General features: G+C 33.4%; 1 protein-coding gene across 2 annotated transcripts in view; it reads left to right on the plus strand.

Annotated features, from left to right (window-relative positions):
• Positions 1–19,439, plus strand: part of GRIK2 (glutamate ionotropic receptor kainate type subunit 2) — a 1,061,838-nt gene that overhangs the window by 809,543 nt on the left and 232,856 nt on the right. For both annotated transcript variants that reach the window (XM_038554811.1, XM_038554812.1), the window contains 2 exons: positions 2,555–2,662; positions 16,940–17,053. In XM_038554811.1, coding sequence (XP_038410739.1) covers positions 2,555–2,662; positions 16,940–17,053 — 222 coding nt within the window. The remainder of the gene's footprint in view (positions 1–2,554; positions 2,663–16,939; positions 17,054–19,439) is intronic.

Genomic DNA, 19,439 nt, shown 5'->3' on the forward strand with positions numbered 1-19,439 from the left:
CCATACAAGCAAAATTAACATTTTTACTAAATGATGTGGAACAAAAGGGGGGGGGGATTGCATGACAAATAAACAGATATCTTTCAAAATATCTGATTGCGTTTAGTAAACAGATGAAAATCTCTGACTTATGATTTACGGCATTGTTAGTTTTCACCTTCCTGAATCTTTATGTGTATTTCTTTTCATTTAAGTGGAGATGCAGTGTAAAGAATGCCTATATTTTAGGCAACCACTTTTAACATGAATGCCATTTGCACCCCACTAAATTACATGTCTTACAAGAATTGTTATTTAGATCTGTGGTTCCTAAATATAATGTCTAGTTATTTTAAGTATGTTAGCAGTTAACATAAAACAGAATTACCTGGATTCAGAGAAGTGCAGTTTACTTCATATTGATAATGCAGTCATTCTTATGGCCATATATCATTTCTGATTAGAGCAGTTATGGTTATAGACCAAGAATGCCCATAGTGAGGGAAAAAGGGTAAAATTCTAAACATCATACTCACAAATGCACACACACTATTTCCAGTTATCCTATCATGAAGGAAATCCCTCTGTCAGCTTAGGACACATTTCATTTGATTATAACAGCAGTTTTTATATGAAAGTGTTAACTATGAAAATTTAATATTTGTTAGGAAAATCACAGGGATTATTACCATACGAAATTTTCCTTAATGGCTTTAAAGAAATCATCAATTCATCATATAATAAATTATTCATCTTGAAAAGAAAAGTGAAAATAGGGTCATAATTAAGAATCTCCAGGTTCTTGGCAAAGAATACCCATGAATTTTCCACACGTAATTTTTAATGTATTCTCAGATAGGTGAAACAACACATCTGAAACATATGTAGTTAATTTATTTACTTCACATTCTACATTTATGTCTGCTTTAAAACTAAGCGTCCAAGAGCTGCAAACATAGTGCATAGGTTTGTTGGTTAAAGAATTGCATTCTGGATGCAGCATCTGAATATTGAGGTGTGTGTCAAACTGTCCTATAAGAAACAGTTGTGTGAAACTCACTATTGTATTGATTGTAAGGTGTTGTCGAGGACCTAGTCCATTACATCACACAGTGCTCCTCTTTATGAGGACCAACGGGAGACATTCTTCTCAGAATTCAGTGTCAGGAAAAGCTGAGCTTCTCCTGGGCAGTTGGTAGGTCTTAAATTATGGGCCCTGTACATTGTGTTTCTATCACATTTTCTTCATTGCTTTGGTTGCTAGGAAGTTCAGAATTAAATTTGTGGTTGCCTTTTATTAGTTACGCATTCTTACCTGATGAACATTTCTTTATGCTGCCTTTACCTCAGATCATTTTTTTAAACTATTTTTTAGTTTTATTTCTGTACTTGTTAATCGCATTGTCTATTTTTGTACTAGTATGCATTTTTGTTAATCACCTAAAATTATTTTCTTTGGGGAATGTTGGGTTAAAAATATTTTTTCTTCCATATTGGAAACCACTTAACAAGTATTTCAACTCAGTGATGAAGTCTTAAAATATGTATATAGATAAGTATTATAACTGTTTCTGTTTTATTTGCAATTTTTTAGCCTAGAACTGTTTTAGAATCCCTATACATAACTATAGAAATACATGGAGGCTAAGAAATGTAGTAATAATGATACCATTTGTATCCCTTCTTGAAATGTTACCTATAACCTATTTGGTTTTATTTCTTTGGATCTTGGTATATATTCTTTCAAACATTAATAGCTGTGAGTATATGTTACACTACTTAGAATTTTCACATGTAAATATTTTTCCAAGCTACTTCCAAATGGCAAATAATGGAAAACATTATTTTTTGTATATAGCCAGCAGAATGAGAAAACTTTTTATTAAAAAAAATTCGGAAATTTGCTCACCTGTGATGGACTGAACCCATTATGTAATTAGATTATTATATTTTCACTTCCTTCTATGTGAAAGGCGTCTTTTACAGGAAGTATAGCTTGACATGAAGTAATTTTGATATATTTCTCCCGGTCTTGCTTAAGGGAAAAATAAAGTAATAAGTTAATTATTCTAAGAGGAAAGTGTATAATTGAAGTTGTATAACATAGGTTTTCCTAAATTCAGTTTCTTTCTCTGTAATAAAATAAGCTTATGTTCATATTAGTATGAATTTAGGAGTGGTACTTTATAACAGTAATTCTATTTGGAGTCTCCAGTGAGATATTCACTATCTCATGTATTATAATAAGTGACAAAATTATTCTCAGTTTGCCAAAGGAGGTTTGCTAGTTAGAACAATCTTCAAATCTCTCATAAAAAGTTATACACAGAAAATCATTATTTAAAATGAAAAATTTATAATAGGTTTTATACTGGGACTAAAACAGTGTCTGTAGACAAAAATCCTCCAAAGCTCATAAGAGGAAAATAATGTTTTAAAAATCAGTAGTGATACCAATTTATGAGAAGTAATGAAAATAGTGTTTCCTATTTTTTTGTGTGAAAAAATGTTTTATCTTCCTTTACTTATATGTTAACCCATTGTATTTATTTATTTGTTTGTTCGTTTCCTACAGGCACACTGGGAAGGTCTCACAGGCAGAATAACTTTCAACAAAACCAATGGCTTACGAACAGATTTTGATTTGGATGTGATCAGCCTCAAGGAAGAAGGTTTGGAAAAGGTACTTGAGTCATTCAACCTATTTACTTTATTATTAAGTGAAAAAAATCCTAATGAAGGAATAGGGAAATATTCCCTTTTGTAGTCACATTTCATGGGCATTTGACTTTATCGAATAACTCTTAAAAATACATATTCGATTCATTATATTGAATATAATAATTGAGAATTAGTATTCAAGGATAAAAAGTGTCTTAAGACAACTAAATATTTTATTTTCTCATCAAATTTTTCTTATACTTTGAAATGCATATAATTTTTATTAGCTTTAAGATTTAATATAGTAATTAAAAGTATTTATACTTCTGTTTGCATAGACTTTCCTATTTGGAGCAGGTCATAAAAAAGGATTAAATACAGAAGCATATTTCTATTGCTGGGTCATAGTCAAGTGAAATATCTGACTTAATGTATGCAAAGTAAATTAGGTATGAACATAAATATATTACACTCATCTATCTTATTTGATTATATTTCTAAGGTAAAGTACAGACAAAGATTATAGAATTTGGGTGTATGCTTACTTTAAAAATACTTTAGTGTAAGTTTGTTTATATTTGTAATATATGCATTTATATATTTTTCCTGGTAGACTCATTAAAAATGTATTAAGATATTTTGATAAGAACTTAAGAAAAATTTATATTTGCCTGAAATAGTATTGTTTTAAAGATAGTAAGGTGTCTTATATTTCATCTAGCAATTAAACATGGAACATTATTTATAAATGGAAACTTGAGTCATAAGAAGAGGACTTTAACCTAAGAGACAATAGCATATTTGAATGTTGATTCAAATTATTCTGGAGAGAGAAAACATGCAATTTTTGATAATGTTACCAAGATAGGGAGAAATACAGCATGACCAACTGATGACTAACTTTGACAGGAATATTACCTTCTCTCACTGAGAGTTTCAGATTGTACCTTTTGAAAGACCATGCAAAGTCAAGAATCTTTCATAATAAACTGCAAACCAAATATTCATGAGTCAGTCACTTCCTAACTGCTTTGCTCCCATGATGAGAATATTATTCTATACCCAAGACTGGTATTGATAATGGTAGGGTTTAGTCAGATCTTACAGGTTTCATACCAGTATTTACTGGAGATACTGTCTTTTTTTTTTTTTTTTTTGAAGTATACAAGTCACTAGGAAGAGCTTTGGCCTTTTTTATATTTCAGCACACCAACAAAAGAAATGGCAATGCCTTCTTGTTACTATAGTCCCTGTAAGGAAAACATTAGAGAAGCTTTTCTCTAGGCAATAATGTGGATTATAGAAAGATCCTGAATATAACGCTTACCACGTACGTGTGATGATCAGCCAGACTGATAAACAGGGTACAACAATGTGAATTATACATATTGCCTTGATATTTCAAAAATATTTTGTACACTTCTCTGAAATTTGAAATTTTGTTTTGATAAATTAATTACACAAAATCTTTAAAATAAAGGGGTTTTTACATACAGTGATAACTCACTTGAACATAAATATGATGGAAAACTGTTCCACGCTTTACAAGAGCAGTAAAAGAATATTTCTGACAAAGGATGTAATTAAGTAGAGTCACGTATATGAGGTACTTAGAACTAGCTTTTGAATAATGGGGAATTATTGATTGGTAGAGATTGAGTCATTGCAGAAAGAGATAACAATATGGGGAAAGACAGCATAGCATTTGATTTAATCATTTAACACACACACACACACACACACAGACTCACACAGAGGTGGGAGACAGAGCTAAAATGCTAGATTTAAGTCATAAAGTGAGCACCATGTTGAGATATTTGCAATGTATTAGTATACAATATGAATTCAAAGAGGGAATAGCCTGGAGGCCTATGGGATGTGTAGAAAAATATTATAGTTTGGAATAATTTTAATATGGAGCCATGTATCTCAAACTATTCTGAGTGGAAGTGAGAGATGCATAAACAGTGACAGAGGCAGTAGCTGAATCTTCAACAGTGTTGTTAATTCAAGGAATAGCTGACTATTGGGATTATGCTTTTAAGGAGTAATGGAGGAGCCAGGTGATAAAAGTAGGAGAAGCCAGTGATAAAAGCATAAATCAAAGATTGGTGAGGAAATCAGTGGGGGAAATTAACATTAGAAAGAAATTGGAACAAATCTGAAGAGGCACATAAAGTACTGAGGTTGAGTGAAGGCAAATTAGAGAGAAGTGGAATTAAAAGTTCAAATCAAATGCTTTCAATATCTTCAAAAATCAGTGTATAAGGGGTATCCGGGTGGCTCAGTCAGCTAAGTATCTGACTCTTGATTTCAGCTCAGTTTATGGCCTTGGGGTTGTGAGATGCAGCCCCACACTGGTCTCTGTACTGGGCAGGAAGTCTACTTGAGATTCTCTCTTTCCCTCTTCCTCTACTCCTCCCACCCCTTGGTGCATACACACACTCTCTCTCCATCTGAAAAAAATAAAAAATAAAAAATAAATAAAATAAAAAGAAGAAGAAAGCATGTAAGTCATCAGATAAAAGAGAGCAGTTGGATTTAGTTTAGTTAGATCTTAAGAATAATGAGAATTTTTTGGCAAGTCTGTGACAGACTTGACTTTTAATAGTAGGAATAAAGTGCCACTAGGTAGCAAAATATACTCATTTTTTAAATCTAGTAGAATGGTTAAGAGATCAAGGTATAGATTTAGGCAGAACTGGGCTCAAATCCTTGCTCTGTCATTTAATATTTATAGACAACTTCATTAACCTCTCTAAAACACAGTGTCTTCAACTACATTGGGGGTAATAGCAGTATCTAATTCATGAAGACTAATGAGTCTTGCCAAGTTTTCTTTTGCTTTGTCCTGAAACCCATAGATGTAAAGACAGAGTTCCTACCTTGATAGAGTTCACAGTTTGGAAGGTTCAACAGATAGTGATCTTAGAGACTTAAATCACAATTACAATTCTGTCGCAAGTGTGTGAACTTCACCCTTCCACCCAAGTTCTCTGTGCCGAATTTCTCATCTCAAAAAATGTAAGGTGCTAAGGGCTAACGTGAGAATATCATGGCTTCTAAGAGAACCTGGAAATACAATCTTTATAGGTGTTAAGGCTAAGAATTTAGTTATCCCCAATTCTATTTTTATCATGACTGGGTGAGGAAAATGAAAAAAAAAGTGTAAAATGCTAGTTTTATCCATTTCTTCTCCTCATGCCTACTGCCTTTTCCTGGCTTTATCTTGGTCATCTTTGTCTAGTACACTTCATTTATTCACTTGATCCTCTTAACAAATATAGAGTGAACCTCTATTTTGTGCCCTTATGAAGGTTATATCCTGGTGAAGGAAACCTGCCAATTATAAATGGACTCATGAAAGTACAATATAGGATTAGGAAGTAATAAGTGCTAAAAAGAAAGATGACTTGTTTACATGTTTAGAGAACTGAGTTTGGGGTTGAAATGAGACTCTGAACACATCTTTTCCACTTAATGCCCAGAGATCAAATTGAATCTTTTCCATTCTATCTTGACAGGAACTTTGGTTGGAACACAGCCTGCTTAGCTTGTCCAAGAAGGGTCACTAATACTGCAGACACAGCCGGTCACATCTGTCCAAACAAGCTCTCCATGCCATGACAATGCCTTCTTTAGAGCAATGGAGGAAGAATAAGGGGCTGAGGGGAAACTAGGTGCCATTCCAGATATTGTCTGCCTCAGGCAATAGGACAGTTTGTTTCCTTTAAGAGCCTGGTATTCAGTACTCAAAACTAGGAAAAGGAAAATAATAAGTAGTTTTCCCAGCTTGAATTCTTCTGGTCAGTTCAAAGACCATATTGTATATTCTACTTCCAAAATATGTTTAGAATCCATCTATTTGTCTCCACATTCATTGTTGCAATAATAGCCAAGGTACCTATCACCTGGACATCTATATTGGCACCCAAATAGACTTCTCTGTTCTATTCCCCTTATAGTTCATTCCCCATATGACAGCAGTCAGATCAGTGTCTTTGAAAGCAAATTGATCCATGTTATTGCTCTGTTTAAATCCTTTCACTCATTCCCACTGTATTTTGATTAAAATCCAAATATGATTTACAAAGTTCTGCCTACCTTCCCCCTCAGCTCTCACTACCATCTCAGGTGTTTTCTGTGCATTAATTATACTGGCTTTTGCTCGTTTTTTTTTTTTTTTTTTTTTTTTTTTTGTTTGTTTGCTTGTTTTTGTTTTTTTTTTTTGTTTGTTTGTTTGTTTTTTCACAGACACAAAGCTTTCTCTATTACTTTGGTAGGGAAATTTTCCCAGCTTGGAAAACCCACCCCCAGCCCTTTGCCTGGCTCACTCGTACTCATCCTGAGGGTCACAGAATGTCTTTCTTCCTTAGATAGGCATCCCATAAGCCTAACCAAATTTGACTTTCTTATAGTGCCCTGTACTTTTCCTTCCTGGCACTTATCACAGTGTGTAATTATGTATGCTCTCAGTTCCACTATTTACATATTTGGGGCCTAGCAAAGTCTCTGGCACAAAGTATATCCTCACGAAGTATTTATTGACTACTGAATGAAAGAAGAATCACCACAAGAATCATAAGAACTCCACATAGAATGCTTATGTAAGTGTCTGGTGCAAATTTATTTTCCTATGGCACAACATTTTTTTTCTTTAATTTTTCCAGATTTACCCCATACCTACACAATGAGAACAGAGAAATCTAGTAGTTAGTCGGTGGGCTGGGGTTGTAAGTCAATGCTTCAAGGGGCACAGGATTTTAGAGTGCACAAGATGGCAACACTGAAGTCTGAACTTACAAGGATGCACTATGTACCTTACATAATGCATTTTAAATCCTGACAACCCAATTCTACATCAAAGAGTAAAAATAATATTCTATTTATAAAAGTTCCCGTTTTCCATCATATCAATTTGTGGTATGGGAATAAACGAAGACCACTTAAATGAGAACAAACAAGTTATTATTCAGAGCTTGCTGTAGCACTTGTGTTTGGCAGAAATGCAAAGGCAGGCAGGTCAGTGGAAAAGCTTCATAGTGGAAAAAAGGAAAGGCTTCAGATGTGCCCTGATTGGAGATTGTTAACATGAGGAAACATGGGGTGCTGGCAAAAGATAAGGAAGCTGGGGGTTATTGAACAGATCTTGACCACTTTGGGCAGATTGCCACAGAGGTGGTTTGCCTTCCCAGATTGTTTGCTCCACAGGCTCTGGGTCAAGTTCTATTTCATACATGGTCAGACTGTTGTCTATTTGTGTATTTAATCTGCCAATGGAATTACTGAAGTCACTTGGAAGGAGAGGAAGAAATAGCACAATGGTATGGTCAAGAAAAATTGACATGAGGAAGACAAAAATGTCTTCGTAACTGACAAAATGAAATTTTTTTGGTTTTTACTTTTCTTTGAATATGTAACTAGGGAGATGCCTGGGTAGTTCAGCAGTTGAGCGTCTACCTTCTGCTCAGGTCGTGATCCTGGAGTCCCGGGATCGAGTCCCATATTGGACTCTCTGCATGGAGCCTGCTTCTCCTCTGCCTATGTTTCTGCCTCCTTCTCTTCTGTGTCTCTCATGAATAAATAAATAAAATCTTAAAAAAAATAAAAACAATATGTAGCTAGGATATGATTTACTGCCGGAAATGGTTTAATCTTACCTAGTACTCTGAAGCTTAGCTATGTGTTTAGGAAAGAGCAGCTTCAGTTGGAAGTAAACACTTGATTAAAAGGCATAAGATGTTAAGAAATATTGAGAAGACACTTAGAATATAACTCACAAGGATTCTGTGTAGAAGAAAAATAGTTGGAAGCTTTTACAGGAGATGTTTGAATTGAGATGATGACACTCCATGATAATGGTGCGTTTCCAATGCAAGTTGAGTTATCTAGAGGCCATTTTGCAGAAAATTACCACTTATATAAAAAAGAATATTTTAAACTGTAATGCAATAATAAAATTACTTATAGAGCTGAAACTAATATAACACCATATATTAATTTTACCTGAATTTAAAATAAATAAAATAATAAAATCACTTATTTCTGCCACATGATTTTTCTTACCAAATGTACTTTGCAACCACCATGTATGTCATATGTTTTCCAAACAAACAAAAACAACAAAAAACATCTCTTTTCAAATGGATATTAGCTTTTAAGCAGAGGCATTAAATTAAAATCATTCTTGTTGTCCCTCTCCTATTTTTTTTTTTTCTAGGATCAAAGTTAATTTCTTTTGGTTCTTTTGCTGATAGTTTTTTTAATGTGATATTCCTATTCAAATAGAACTTGGAGAATAGAATTCTCTGTCTCCTCAATGGAAGTGTTTAATTAATCCTTATGAAACTGGCTTTTTGTTTTAATACATTAATTTTGAAAAAAAAAATCGGGAAAAACCAGGTACATTTCTCTGGCCAGAGATGGTACTGAGAAGCTTGCAAGTGTTTAGGACTATGAACAATAACACAATGCTTGCCTCAGCATGTTTTCATAATACAATCAGATTCAAACCTCTACATCTTTAGGGAAAACTTTGAAAAAGAAAAGTGGATACAAAAACGCATTTTATGGAATATATGTTTGCCAATTTCTACAAAGTTAAGAATTTATATATATATATAAATATATATATTTTATATTTATATTTATGTATAAATATATTTATATGTATTTATGTATATTATGTATTTATATATTATATAAATTATATATAAATTATATATTATATATTTATAAATTATAGATTATATAAATATATTTATATTATATATATTATATATATATAAGCAAGATAATTTGTAAATTCAAATTTGTAAACTTTTATAAAGTGTAATAACTTTGTCATACTTTACTTTTAAGGAAGCTTTATTTCAACTTTTTTTTAAAAATAATTACTGACCTTTTATGTTTATTCAAGATCTGTTTATGTTTATTTTGGCCTGTCATGTTTTTTTTTTTTAATTATTTATTCATGAGAGACACAGATAGAGAGAGAGGCAGAGACACAGACAGAGGAGAAGCAGGCTCCATGCAGGGAGCCTGATGCGGAACTCGATCCCGGGACTCCAGAATCACGCCCCGGGCCAAAGACAGGTGCCAAACCACTGAGCCACCCAGGGATCCCCCCATTTCAACTTTTTACATCATTTTTTTCTGAATATTTCCTGCTTGCTTTTGGACCCTCTAATAGAAACTGGTATCTGTAATCCATAGGCTTCTTAGTAAAACTCAGATATTTTTATAATGTATGCAGAGGGTGAGAATTAGTAATGAAACCCTGCCTTCCTGAATTTATGGGCATAGATGTTCCAGGACAAGAACATGTTTCAAATTGCTTTTTGAAAAAGTTTTTGTAAAACATATGTATTTTTAGAACAAGTGGTAATTTCTATAGAAGTCTTTACTATTGACCTTTCTCTAGCCTGTAGAATCCTGTACTCATTAACTCCCTAGGAAAAAGGTGTTTGAATGGAATTTACAGTCTTCAAAATTTATCTAAGTGTGAAAATCCACACTAGATAGATGAGAACTATTTCTTTGATAGATTTCTAGATACCTAATACATAGCAGTTTTTGATCTTTTTCTCTTTGATGGCATTTGATACGTAATCCTGGTCCCCATGACAACAATGACCCCAAACTCCCTGGAACTGAGATTTCTTTTGCTTCTCTGTAGGAAAGCAATGCTAATGGTGATGTTGAGTAGTCAGAAATGTGTTGTTTGCTTCTTAAAAAGCAAAATGCATCCTCCTCCAGATCTAAGCCTAGTGTTTTTCTTTGGAGATGTTAACCATTTAATTTGTCTAACTCTTATAAAGAATTCATTAAATGCCCTGTCTTACAACTGTACTGACATTTTTGGGCTGTGTCTCAATATGTTTATAGTTACAATTTTGCTTGATAACTTTTAATCTTCACAATGGTAAACTATTTAAGAAAACTCTTTACAGATGACATTTATGTTTGGAAATCAGTGGGATTATTTCATTTGAAAGCACACAATTCTTATTTTGTCCTAATAGAGAATACCACGTGTTGACTTTTTTTCTTTCAAACTACTGGATTTGAATTAAACATGTACACTAAACATAATTTTTAAAGCATTGCTTTGATTTTAAAGTAATATCTGAACTACATTTTTAATTTTGGAAAAATGGCCCTTAATTAATTGAATGTTACACAGTGTTGTATTTGAGAAGAGTTAATTCACTGATTTAAATTTTATTTAAAAAATTAAAACTACCACCTGTCTCTAACTCTTTCTTAATAGGGTTGACTTTGCCTTAGACAGAAATAAAAATCCTCAAGGTGAAAAATTTATGTTTGGATTAGTTATCTTTTTCTGTTAGATGATTATATATTTATTGATTTATTGTCCTGATATTAACACTGTAGTTCTCAAATGGTGAAATTCTAGATCCTTAGGAAACTGACGGATAGCTAGTTTTAGGAAAGTAATTAATTGACGGGATTTCTGCGTCGTCCTCACAGGCCAGATTACTTATATATGAAGGTAACCCAGTTCCCAGGTAATTGTTTTTTATTATGAATTCTCCCTACCCGAAAGCAGGTAGGCATTGCTATGAAATGGTGCATGTTTATGTTTGGGGCATCACTGAGTGCTAATTCCTTCTAAGTGATCTGTTAATATGAAGCCCAATGGAAATGAACAACTATTAATTATTATTAGACAGTACTTTTATACGACAGTAATACAAAAAACTATCTCTACTTTTCATTTAAAAATTCAACATCGAAAGGGATGAAGTAAGTGAAGAGAAAAATGTTTCTAATTTACCTTCAACATTTAGCAAAACAACTACTGTGTTGAAAATACTCTGTTTTTACTATTCTGTATCACTCCACATAGGCTTGAAATCTGACTTTGTAAACTGTCTGGAGAGAATGGGTATACTAGTTAATACAGAGTGGTTTCTTGTGATCACCATGAAGACCTCCTTTAGGAAAGTATCACTTAGGCTCTTTGCTCACGACAGATATATACCACAATTACTTTATCTATTCATACATCGATAGACACTGAGATTGTTTTCACATCTTGGGTAAATAATGTAGTGAACATGAGGGTGTATGTATCTTCTCAGGATAGTGTTTGTTATTTTGGTTTTGTTTCTATTTTTGGACAAATAACCAGAAATGGAATTTTTGGATGCTATGGTAGTTCTATTTTAATTTTTTGAGGAACTTCCATACCATTTTCCATAGTTGCTGCACCAATTTACATTCCCACCAACAGTGACAAGGGCTCCCTTTTCTCCACCTTTTATACTCATGACTGATTCATTCTATAACTGGAAGCCTGTATCTGCCAGTCTCCTTCACCCATTTTGCTATTCCCCCTTCCTCCTCCCTCTGACAACCATCATTTTGTTCTCTATATTTACAGGGCTTATTCTGCTTTTGTTTCTTTATTCATTTATTTGGTTTTTAAGATTCCACATGTGAGTGAAATCATATGGTATTTGTCTTTTTCAATCTGACTTATTTCACTTATCATAATACCTTCTAGATCCATCCATGTTGTTGCAAATGGCAAGATATCTTTTTTATGGCTGTGTAATATTATGTGCATTATCTATCTATCATCTATCTATCACACTTCCTTATCCATTCATCTGTTGCTGGGCACTTACGTTGTTTCCATATCTTAACTATTGTAAATAATGCTGCAATAAACATAGGGGTCCATATATCGTTTTGAAATAGTGTTTTCATTTTCTTTGGGTAAATACCAAATAGTGAAATTATTGCATCATATGATATTTCTTTTTTTAAATTTTTTGAGGAACCTCCATACTGTTTTCCACCATGGCTGTACTAATTTACATTTCCACCAATAGTGCACAAGAGTTCCTTTCCCTCCACATCCTTGCCAACATCTATTCTTTCTTTCTTTCTTTTTTTTTTTTTAACTATTCTGACAGGTGTAAGGTGATATCTCATTGTGACTTTGATTTGCATTTCACTGATGATGAGCGCTGTTGAACATGTCTTCATGTGTCTATTGGCCATCTGTATGTCTTTGGAGAAATGTCTGTTTATGTTCTGCTCATTTTTTAATTGGATTGTTTGGGAGTTTTTTGGTGTTGAGTTGTGTAAGTTTCTTTATTCATTTTAGATATTAACCCCTTATTAGATATATCATTTGCAAATGTCTTCTCCAATTCAGTAGGTTTATTTTTTATTTTGCTGATAGTTTTCTTCATTGTGCAAAAGCTTTTTATTTTGATGTAGTCCCAATAGTTTATTTTTTTCTTCTGTGTCCCTTACCTTAGGAGAGGTATCTAAAAAATATTACTATAGCTGATGTCAGAGAAATTGCTGCCTGTGTTCTCTTCTGGGATTTTTATGGTTTCAGGTCTCACATTTAGGTATTTAATCCATTGTGAGTTTATTTTTGTGTGTAGTGTTAGAAAGTGGTCCAATTTTGTTCTTTGGTATGTAGCTATCCAGTTTTCCCAGCACTATTATTAGAGAGACTGTCTTTACCCCATTGTGCATTTTTGCCTTCTTTGTCATAGATTAATTGACCATATAAGCATGGGTTTATTTCTGGGCTCTCTATTTTATTCCATTGATCTATGTATCTGTTTTGAATGTACAGATCTTTCACCTCCTTGGTTAAATTTATTACTAGTTATTTTATTCTTTTTGATGCAATTGTAGATGGAATTCTTAAAATATTTCTCTTTCTGGTGGTTTGTTATTAGTGTATAGAAATATAACACATTTTTGTATATTGATTTTTGTATCCTAAACTTTACTAAATTTGTTTATTAGTTTAACAGTTTTTTGGTGGAGTCTTTAGAGTTTTCTGTATGTAATATCAGTTTATTTTCAAATAGTGAGAGTGATACTTCTTTCTTTCCAATTAATTTTTTTTTTCTTACCTAATTGCTGTGATGAGGACTTCCAATACTATGTTGAATAGAAGTGGCAAGAATGGGCCAGTTTGTTTTGTTCCTAATCTTAAAGGAAAGGCTTTTAGCTTTTCAGACTTTAGTATAATGTTAGCTATAGGATTGTTAGATATGGCCTTTAAAAAAAAGATTTTATTTATTTTTCCATGAGAGACACAGAGAGAGAGACGCAGAGACATAGGCAGAGGGAGGAGAAGCAGGCTCTATGCAAGGAGCCCAATGCGGGACTCGATCCTAGAACTCTGGGATCATGCCCTGAGTGAAAGGCAAATGCTCAACCACTGAACCACCCAGGAGTCCCTATATGGCCTGTTTTATATTAAGATACATTCCTTTTATATCACTTTGTTGAGAGTTATCACTACTTAAAACAACTCTGTGAGGTCAAGAGTGCTTAGTTATCTTTATTCCATTCTAGAACTGAAAAAAGTACTGTAAAGGCTTGATTAAACCATATAATGAAAAAAAATTGTCATTCTGGAAATGGATTTAAAGAAAAAAGAGATTGTCTTGACTTCGCCCATGGTTCTTGTGATTAAAACAAAACAAACCAAAAGACCTACTGGTGACAATTTCCTCAATCACTAAAAAGTTTTGAATTTTACATTAGCTGTAGACTTAAAATCTAGGGATCATTCAAAGTTTTTTGACTTAAAATTTTATGTCACTGAAATTTCTGAAACTTTATAATATTCTGTTCAGAAACCTAGATTTATAAAAGGGGATATTTAATGCTTATGATTTTAGGAAGTTATGGATTCATATATTATAAACCGGAACCTCTCCCTCCAAATAATACTAGAAAAAGCAACTGACAGAGAATGAAACTAGATAAATATATTTAGATGAGTGGACGGGGTGATAATGGTAAGTGAAATTGGCAATATTTTATGTTAGTGACTTGGGTAGACATTTGAAAAACTAATTTATCAGGCTTGAGGATGTCATTAGGCAGACAGTGGGGAAATGATGTTTGCCAATGCTTTGGCTGTTAGAATTACACGTCTGAAAAATCTAGCTATTTAGCTGATGGTGAAAAAAAAAAAAAAGAAAGAAAGAAAATCTAAGGGGACAAATGTGTAATAGGTATTAATTATAGACCAGGAGCAGAAAAGTGGCAGTCACTGCAAAATCCAATCTGCAGATGTGTCTTGTTTAGCCAACAGAGTGTTTTTGTAATGATTTTGAATTTGAAACACTTTAAGCAGGTCAGCAGGCATTTTAGGTTTTACAATATCCTCTCTGTCCTTCCCCATCCAGGTTCCTAATAAGGCCTCTATTAGCTCTAGTGATGCCTTACTAAGAACTTGAAAAAATCACCGGCTCTGGGAGCATGAAGCCCCAAGGTACACAGCTGTGAGGAGAACAGGGTCTGGATTGTGGCTATTATTGCTATTCTGCCTTGAGATTTTGTGAAATTTAGAAACTGCTTACCTTTGTCTGGAAATTCTTACTACTGGCTTATACCCTTTTTCTTCACACATGGATGCTATCTGTCTGGCCCCCGAAGGCCTTTCATTATTAACCCTAAATTACAATTAGACTCTGTCTTTATGACATCATGGTAGTCATAGTCTAAACAAATTTAATTGACCAGTAAATAATTTACTTTGGAGAGAATGCTGAAATCAGTATTTTTTTTCTTTTTTTCCGCACTGTATTATCTAACTTTTTCTTATATTGACACATCAGGAATATATAGTTTTTAATGGTAAAAGGAAAATTAATATAAGAAAATATGGCAAGCCAATAGATTTTTATTTTATTTTTATTTTTATTTAAAGATTTTATTTATCTATCACATGAGCAGGGAGGAGAGGCGGAGGGAGAAGGGGAAGCAGCCTCCCCACTGAGCAGAGAGCCTGATGGGAGGCTCCATCCTAGGACCATGGGATCATGGCATGAGGCAAAGGCAGACACTTAACCAACTGAGCCACCCAGGCACCCCAAGGGATTCTTTTTTAGGCATCGTTAAATAAACATTATATGGGATCCCTAATATAGTTATGTACTTTTGAAAAATTTTGCTTAAGTTTGCACTTACATACAACTATTAGAATGGCATATCCTTCTTATGAAGTACAGAAATAAGTAATATTTCTACTTTGGTGCTTCACCAATTAAAGGAAGATAGGCATCTTAATAGATTACTAAGAAAACCAACCAAATGAAAAAAGGAATCAAAAAGAGTACATGTGATGAAATATAAAAAAAATAAAAATAAAAGCAATCATAATATTTAAGTTGGGTAAGGTTACGCTGATTAGACCTTTGTTAGCATATTTAGGTAGACCAGGCTAAATATTACCTGCTAAATCAATGCCATTTAAAAATAACTTATTTTATATAAAGCTTTATTTTACTGATAAACTGATAATTGATAGTTTTCTTTTCCTTTGAATAAGCACATTGGGTAATTGGCTAGAGGGATATGGAAAACAAATCTTATTATCCGTGACTCCTAGGTTTAAGAGGGTGGAGAAAAGAACTACTGGCCCAAATCTTCTTTTGCCTCTGTTCTTCTTCAGTGCTGACCATTGTTACATGGCAGGGCAATAGTGTCAGTGCAGATAAACCACCCAGTGTATGCATTCAGTGGCATCCTATGCCAATATATGTCTCCCAGAGGTATGCTGTGTCATCCCGTATGCTGTGTTCAGGGGGAATAAAATGTCTGAATACTGAGAGTATAAGGCCTAATTATCAGAGAGTATTAGTTAAAGTAGATATTAAATAGCATACAAGTGGAAGTATGGAATAGGTTGCTCAGATGAGATTTTGTTGTAATCTTTCCTTGGAGTATTTTGAATGCTGATCAGGTGTATATTTAAAAGCTCCAAAGGTAATTCTGGGTATGATTTTGCCCTATTGGGGGTCATGCGGAATACCAATCAATGCTGCTCTGCAGCTTGGCTTTACCTATTAATTTATCCTGGATCCCCAGGTTTTGCTCTGTCTTTTAGCTTTGTCTATCTAATGTGGCATGTTATCTTTGTAATGAGAGGATGAGATAGATCCATTACAGTAAAAGATATGCACTATTAATGAGTTTCTAGCCAGCTATCAAGGTATCATCAAATGTGGTTTATCTTGGTGAATGAAAGTTTGAATGGAAAATTAAGCTCCCATACTGACTGTAGAAGTGCAGTGGATCATTTTGTTCTTTAATGTCACACTTGAGTGGACACACTTCACAGAGCAGTGAATCATGCTTAAAACAAGCAGCCTTTACTTTAACGACAGCAGATAATGCAGCAGAGGTGAATAATAAGTGTTAGCAGTTTTAACTTTCTCTTGCAGTACTTTCTCGCAGGTGCCTGATGGACAATTTACAAAGTACATATGCTATTTTATAGATTGGAACTTGGGATCCAGCCAGTGGCCTGAATATGACAGAAAGTCAAAAGGGAAAGCCAGCCAACATCACAGATTCCTTATCCAATCGTTCTTTAATCGTTACCACCATTTTGGTAAGTATTTGTTTTCCCATTTTTTTTAGATAAATGTAGATAAACATGGAAGTGGATTAAAAAGGACATTATAATTTGAACAGTAAAGAACAGATTGTAATGTATTTTACAGTTATTTAGCAATTACTGTATAATAGATGAGTCAAGGTTAATTGAGGCACAGTTTTATTGTTAATCTTCAATGATGTGACATGTATTAATGTTTGGGCTGTTTGTGTTGACTAATAATATAGGTTTGCATATTACCAGAAATCATTATATTTCTGCAAGATTAGATATTATTGAAGAATTTTCAATGTTAAGACTTGAATAATGTAGATATATAAGTAAGTTATGTGAGGGACTGCATGTGAACTTTACTTCTGCTTTCATTTCCTGCAAATATATTTTAGAGGGCATGTCATTTATTTTTCAGGATTTTTTTTTCTATTATAGTTATATTTCAACCTTGCTTTCAATTGTTTTCATTATGGTAAATCACTTTTAGTTTATTTATCTCTCTAATAAAATTAAATGACAAGTGTTTTTATAAGCCAGAAAAATTTTCAAAGCAACTGATGCACTGGATATTTTTACACCTCTTATAATTATATATTTTAATTAGATCACATAGTAATATTTACTTTTCCCACTATGCCATTTAAAATGAGGATTTTAATTTTAGAATAGTCAAGGAGCTCGTATATTAAGTCAGTACTTTCTACTTACAGAATAAGCTTATCAATGCTAGTTCCTATGTCTTCCCAGGTAGTCAATAAGAATGTGAGATTAATGTTCAGAACAAACCACCACATACTTTTAGCATTTGTATAATTTCTAAATTTGATTTATGGTGGCAAATCAAGCCGGGAGGAATTCATAATCTTGTCCTTTTATTAACAACAAGGGATGTCAGATCTCTAGGCATGTCAAAATAAAATAGCTTGGGTTAAAGACTCTTGATAATGAAGCCAAGCTGGTAATCATGAAATGACAGTGATGGAAGTTCATGAGTTTTTTAATCACCCCCTAGCTGAGAATCTCAGTGTGTACTTGCTCCCTATTCATCATATTCGAACTTCCCAAGTTCTCTTCATATCTCCCTACTTTTTCAAAGGTACTCTCATACCCACCAATTTACTGGTCTTGTTCTTCAAATGAAATACTCTCACAAGAAGCTAATGCATCTTTTTTCTGCTTGTATATACTGAATCTCATTTCCTCCTGCTAGGACTATTGCAATAAGCGTATAGCCATCCTTACTGCTGACAGCCTTCTCCCTCTGCAGTATACCCCATCCTCAATGTAATGGTCTGTCATTTTCCTGTTTCCCTCCTCATAAATCTTCAGTGAATCCCTATTGACCATTAAAAATTCTCCAAATTATGACCCTGATGTTCAAGACCTTCTGTAATCTTGTCTTCTCCCATCTTCCCATCCTCATTTCCTATTATTCTCTTCCCATTAACCTACTCCCATGACTGTGTTAGCCCTGTTCCTTTTGTCTGTAATATGTTTCCCTCCATTTCTGAGATATTTTTGTACTTGTCAATACTTTACATTATTTGGAATTAATATCACACTATTCTTTACTTATTTCATGTGTGCAGTATTTCTCTAAACATCACTGAACATTTCTCTGAGGAAGAGAATCTGACTATGTCTCATATTTTTACATCATATGTGTCTCCACAATGCTCATAACAAGTGCTATATGAGGAGCATCTGTAGTCTTTAGCACTTGGCACTTCTTTCTGTGTCCTCCTTGATCCAGCCAAATCTCGGAAACATCATTTATCTTATGGTACCAAAACTTTGCTCAATTCTTTACATCTCCCTGTAAGAATCCTATTCATCCTTCCAGACCCATCTCAAATGACAACCACTCCACGAAACTGTCTGATCTCTTCATTAAGTTGTGTATATGTTGCAGGATGTGTGTGAGATGGGAGATTGTGCACTTTATATACACAATACTCTATCATGGCACTTAGTATGCACTATTTTTATCTTAGAAAATTTGTATATATCTGTATTTTCATTTGACCTGAATCTATACAAGGCCAATGATCAAATTTTACACTTTTTGATATTTTAATGTCAGAGAAAAGTGCCCTAGGCACAGCAAGTACTCAAATATTTGTCAAATTACATTAGATAAGCAACATTTAATTAAATGGAAAATTAGAAGAAGTAAGCAACTTTTGAGTGATTATATTTAAATATTTTTCATCTGTGGAGGTTATTGCAAACTTCTTATCCAAACAAAGCAGGTGATTAAGACTATCCATATAATTTCTCAATCTTAATTACTCAGGGTTTTTTTTATAAAAAGCATTCAGATATTTTTCTCAATCATAAACAATTTTGTATGTATTGATAAACAAGTGGTATTCAACCTTAGTTT

Source organism: Canis lupus, chromosome 12, assembly GCF_011100685.1.
Source record: "Canis lupus familiaris isolate Mischka breed German Shepherd chromosome 12, alternate assembly UU_Cfam_GSD_1.0, whole genome shotgun sequence".
NCBI lineage: Eukaryota > Metazoa > Chordata > Mammalia > Carnivora > Canidae > Canis > Canis lupus.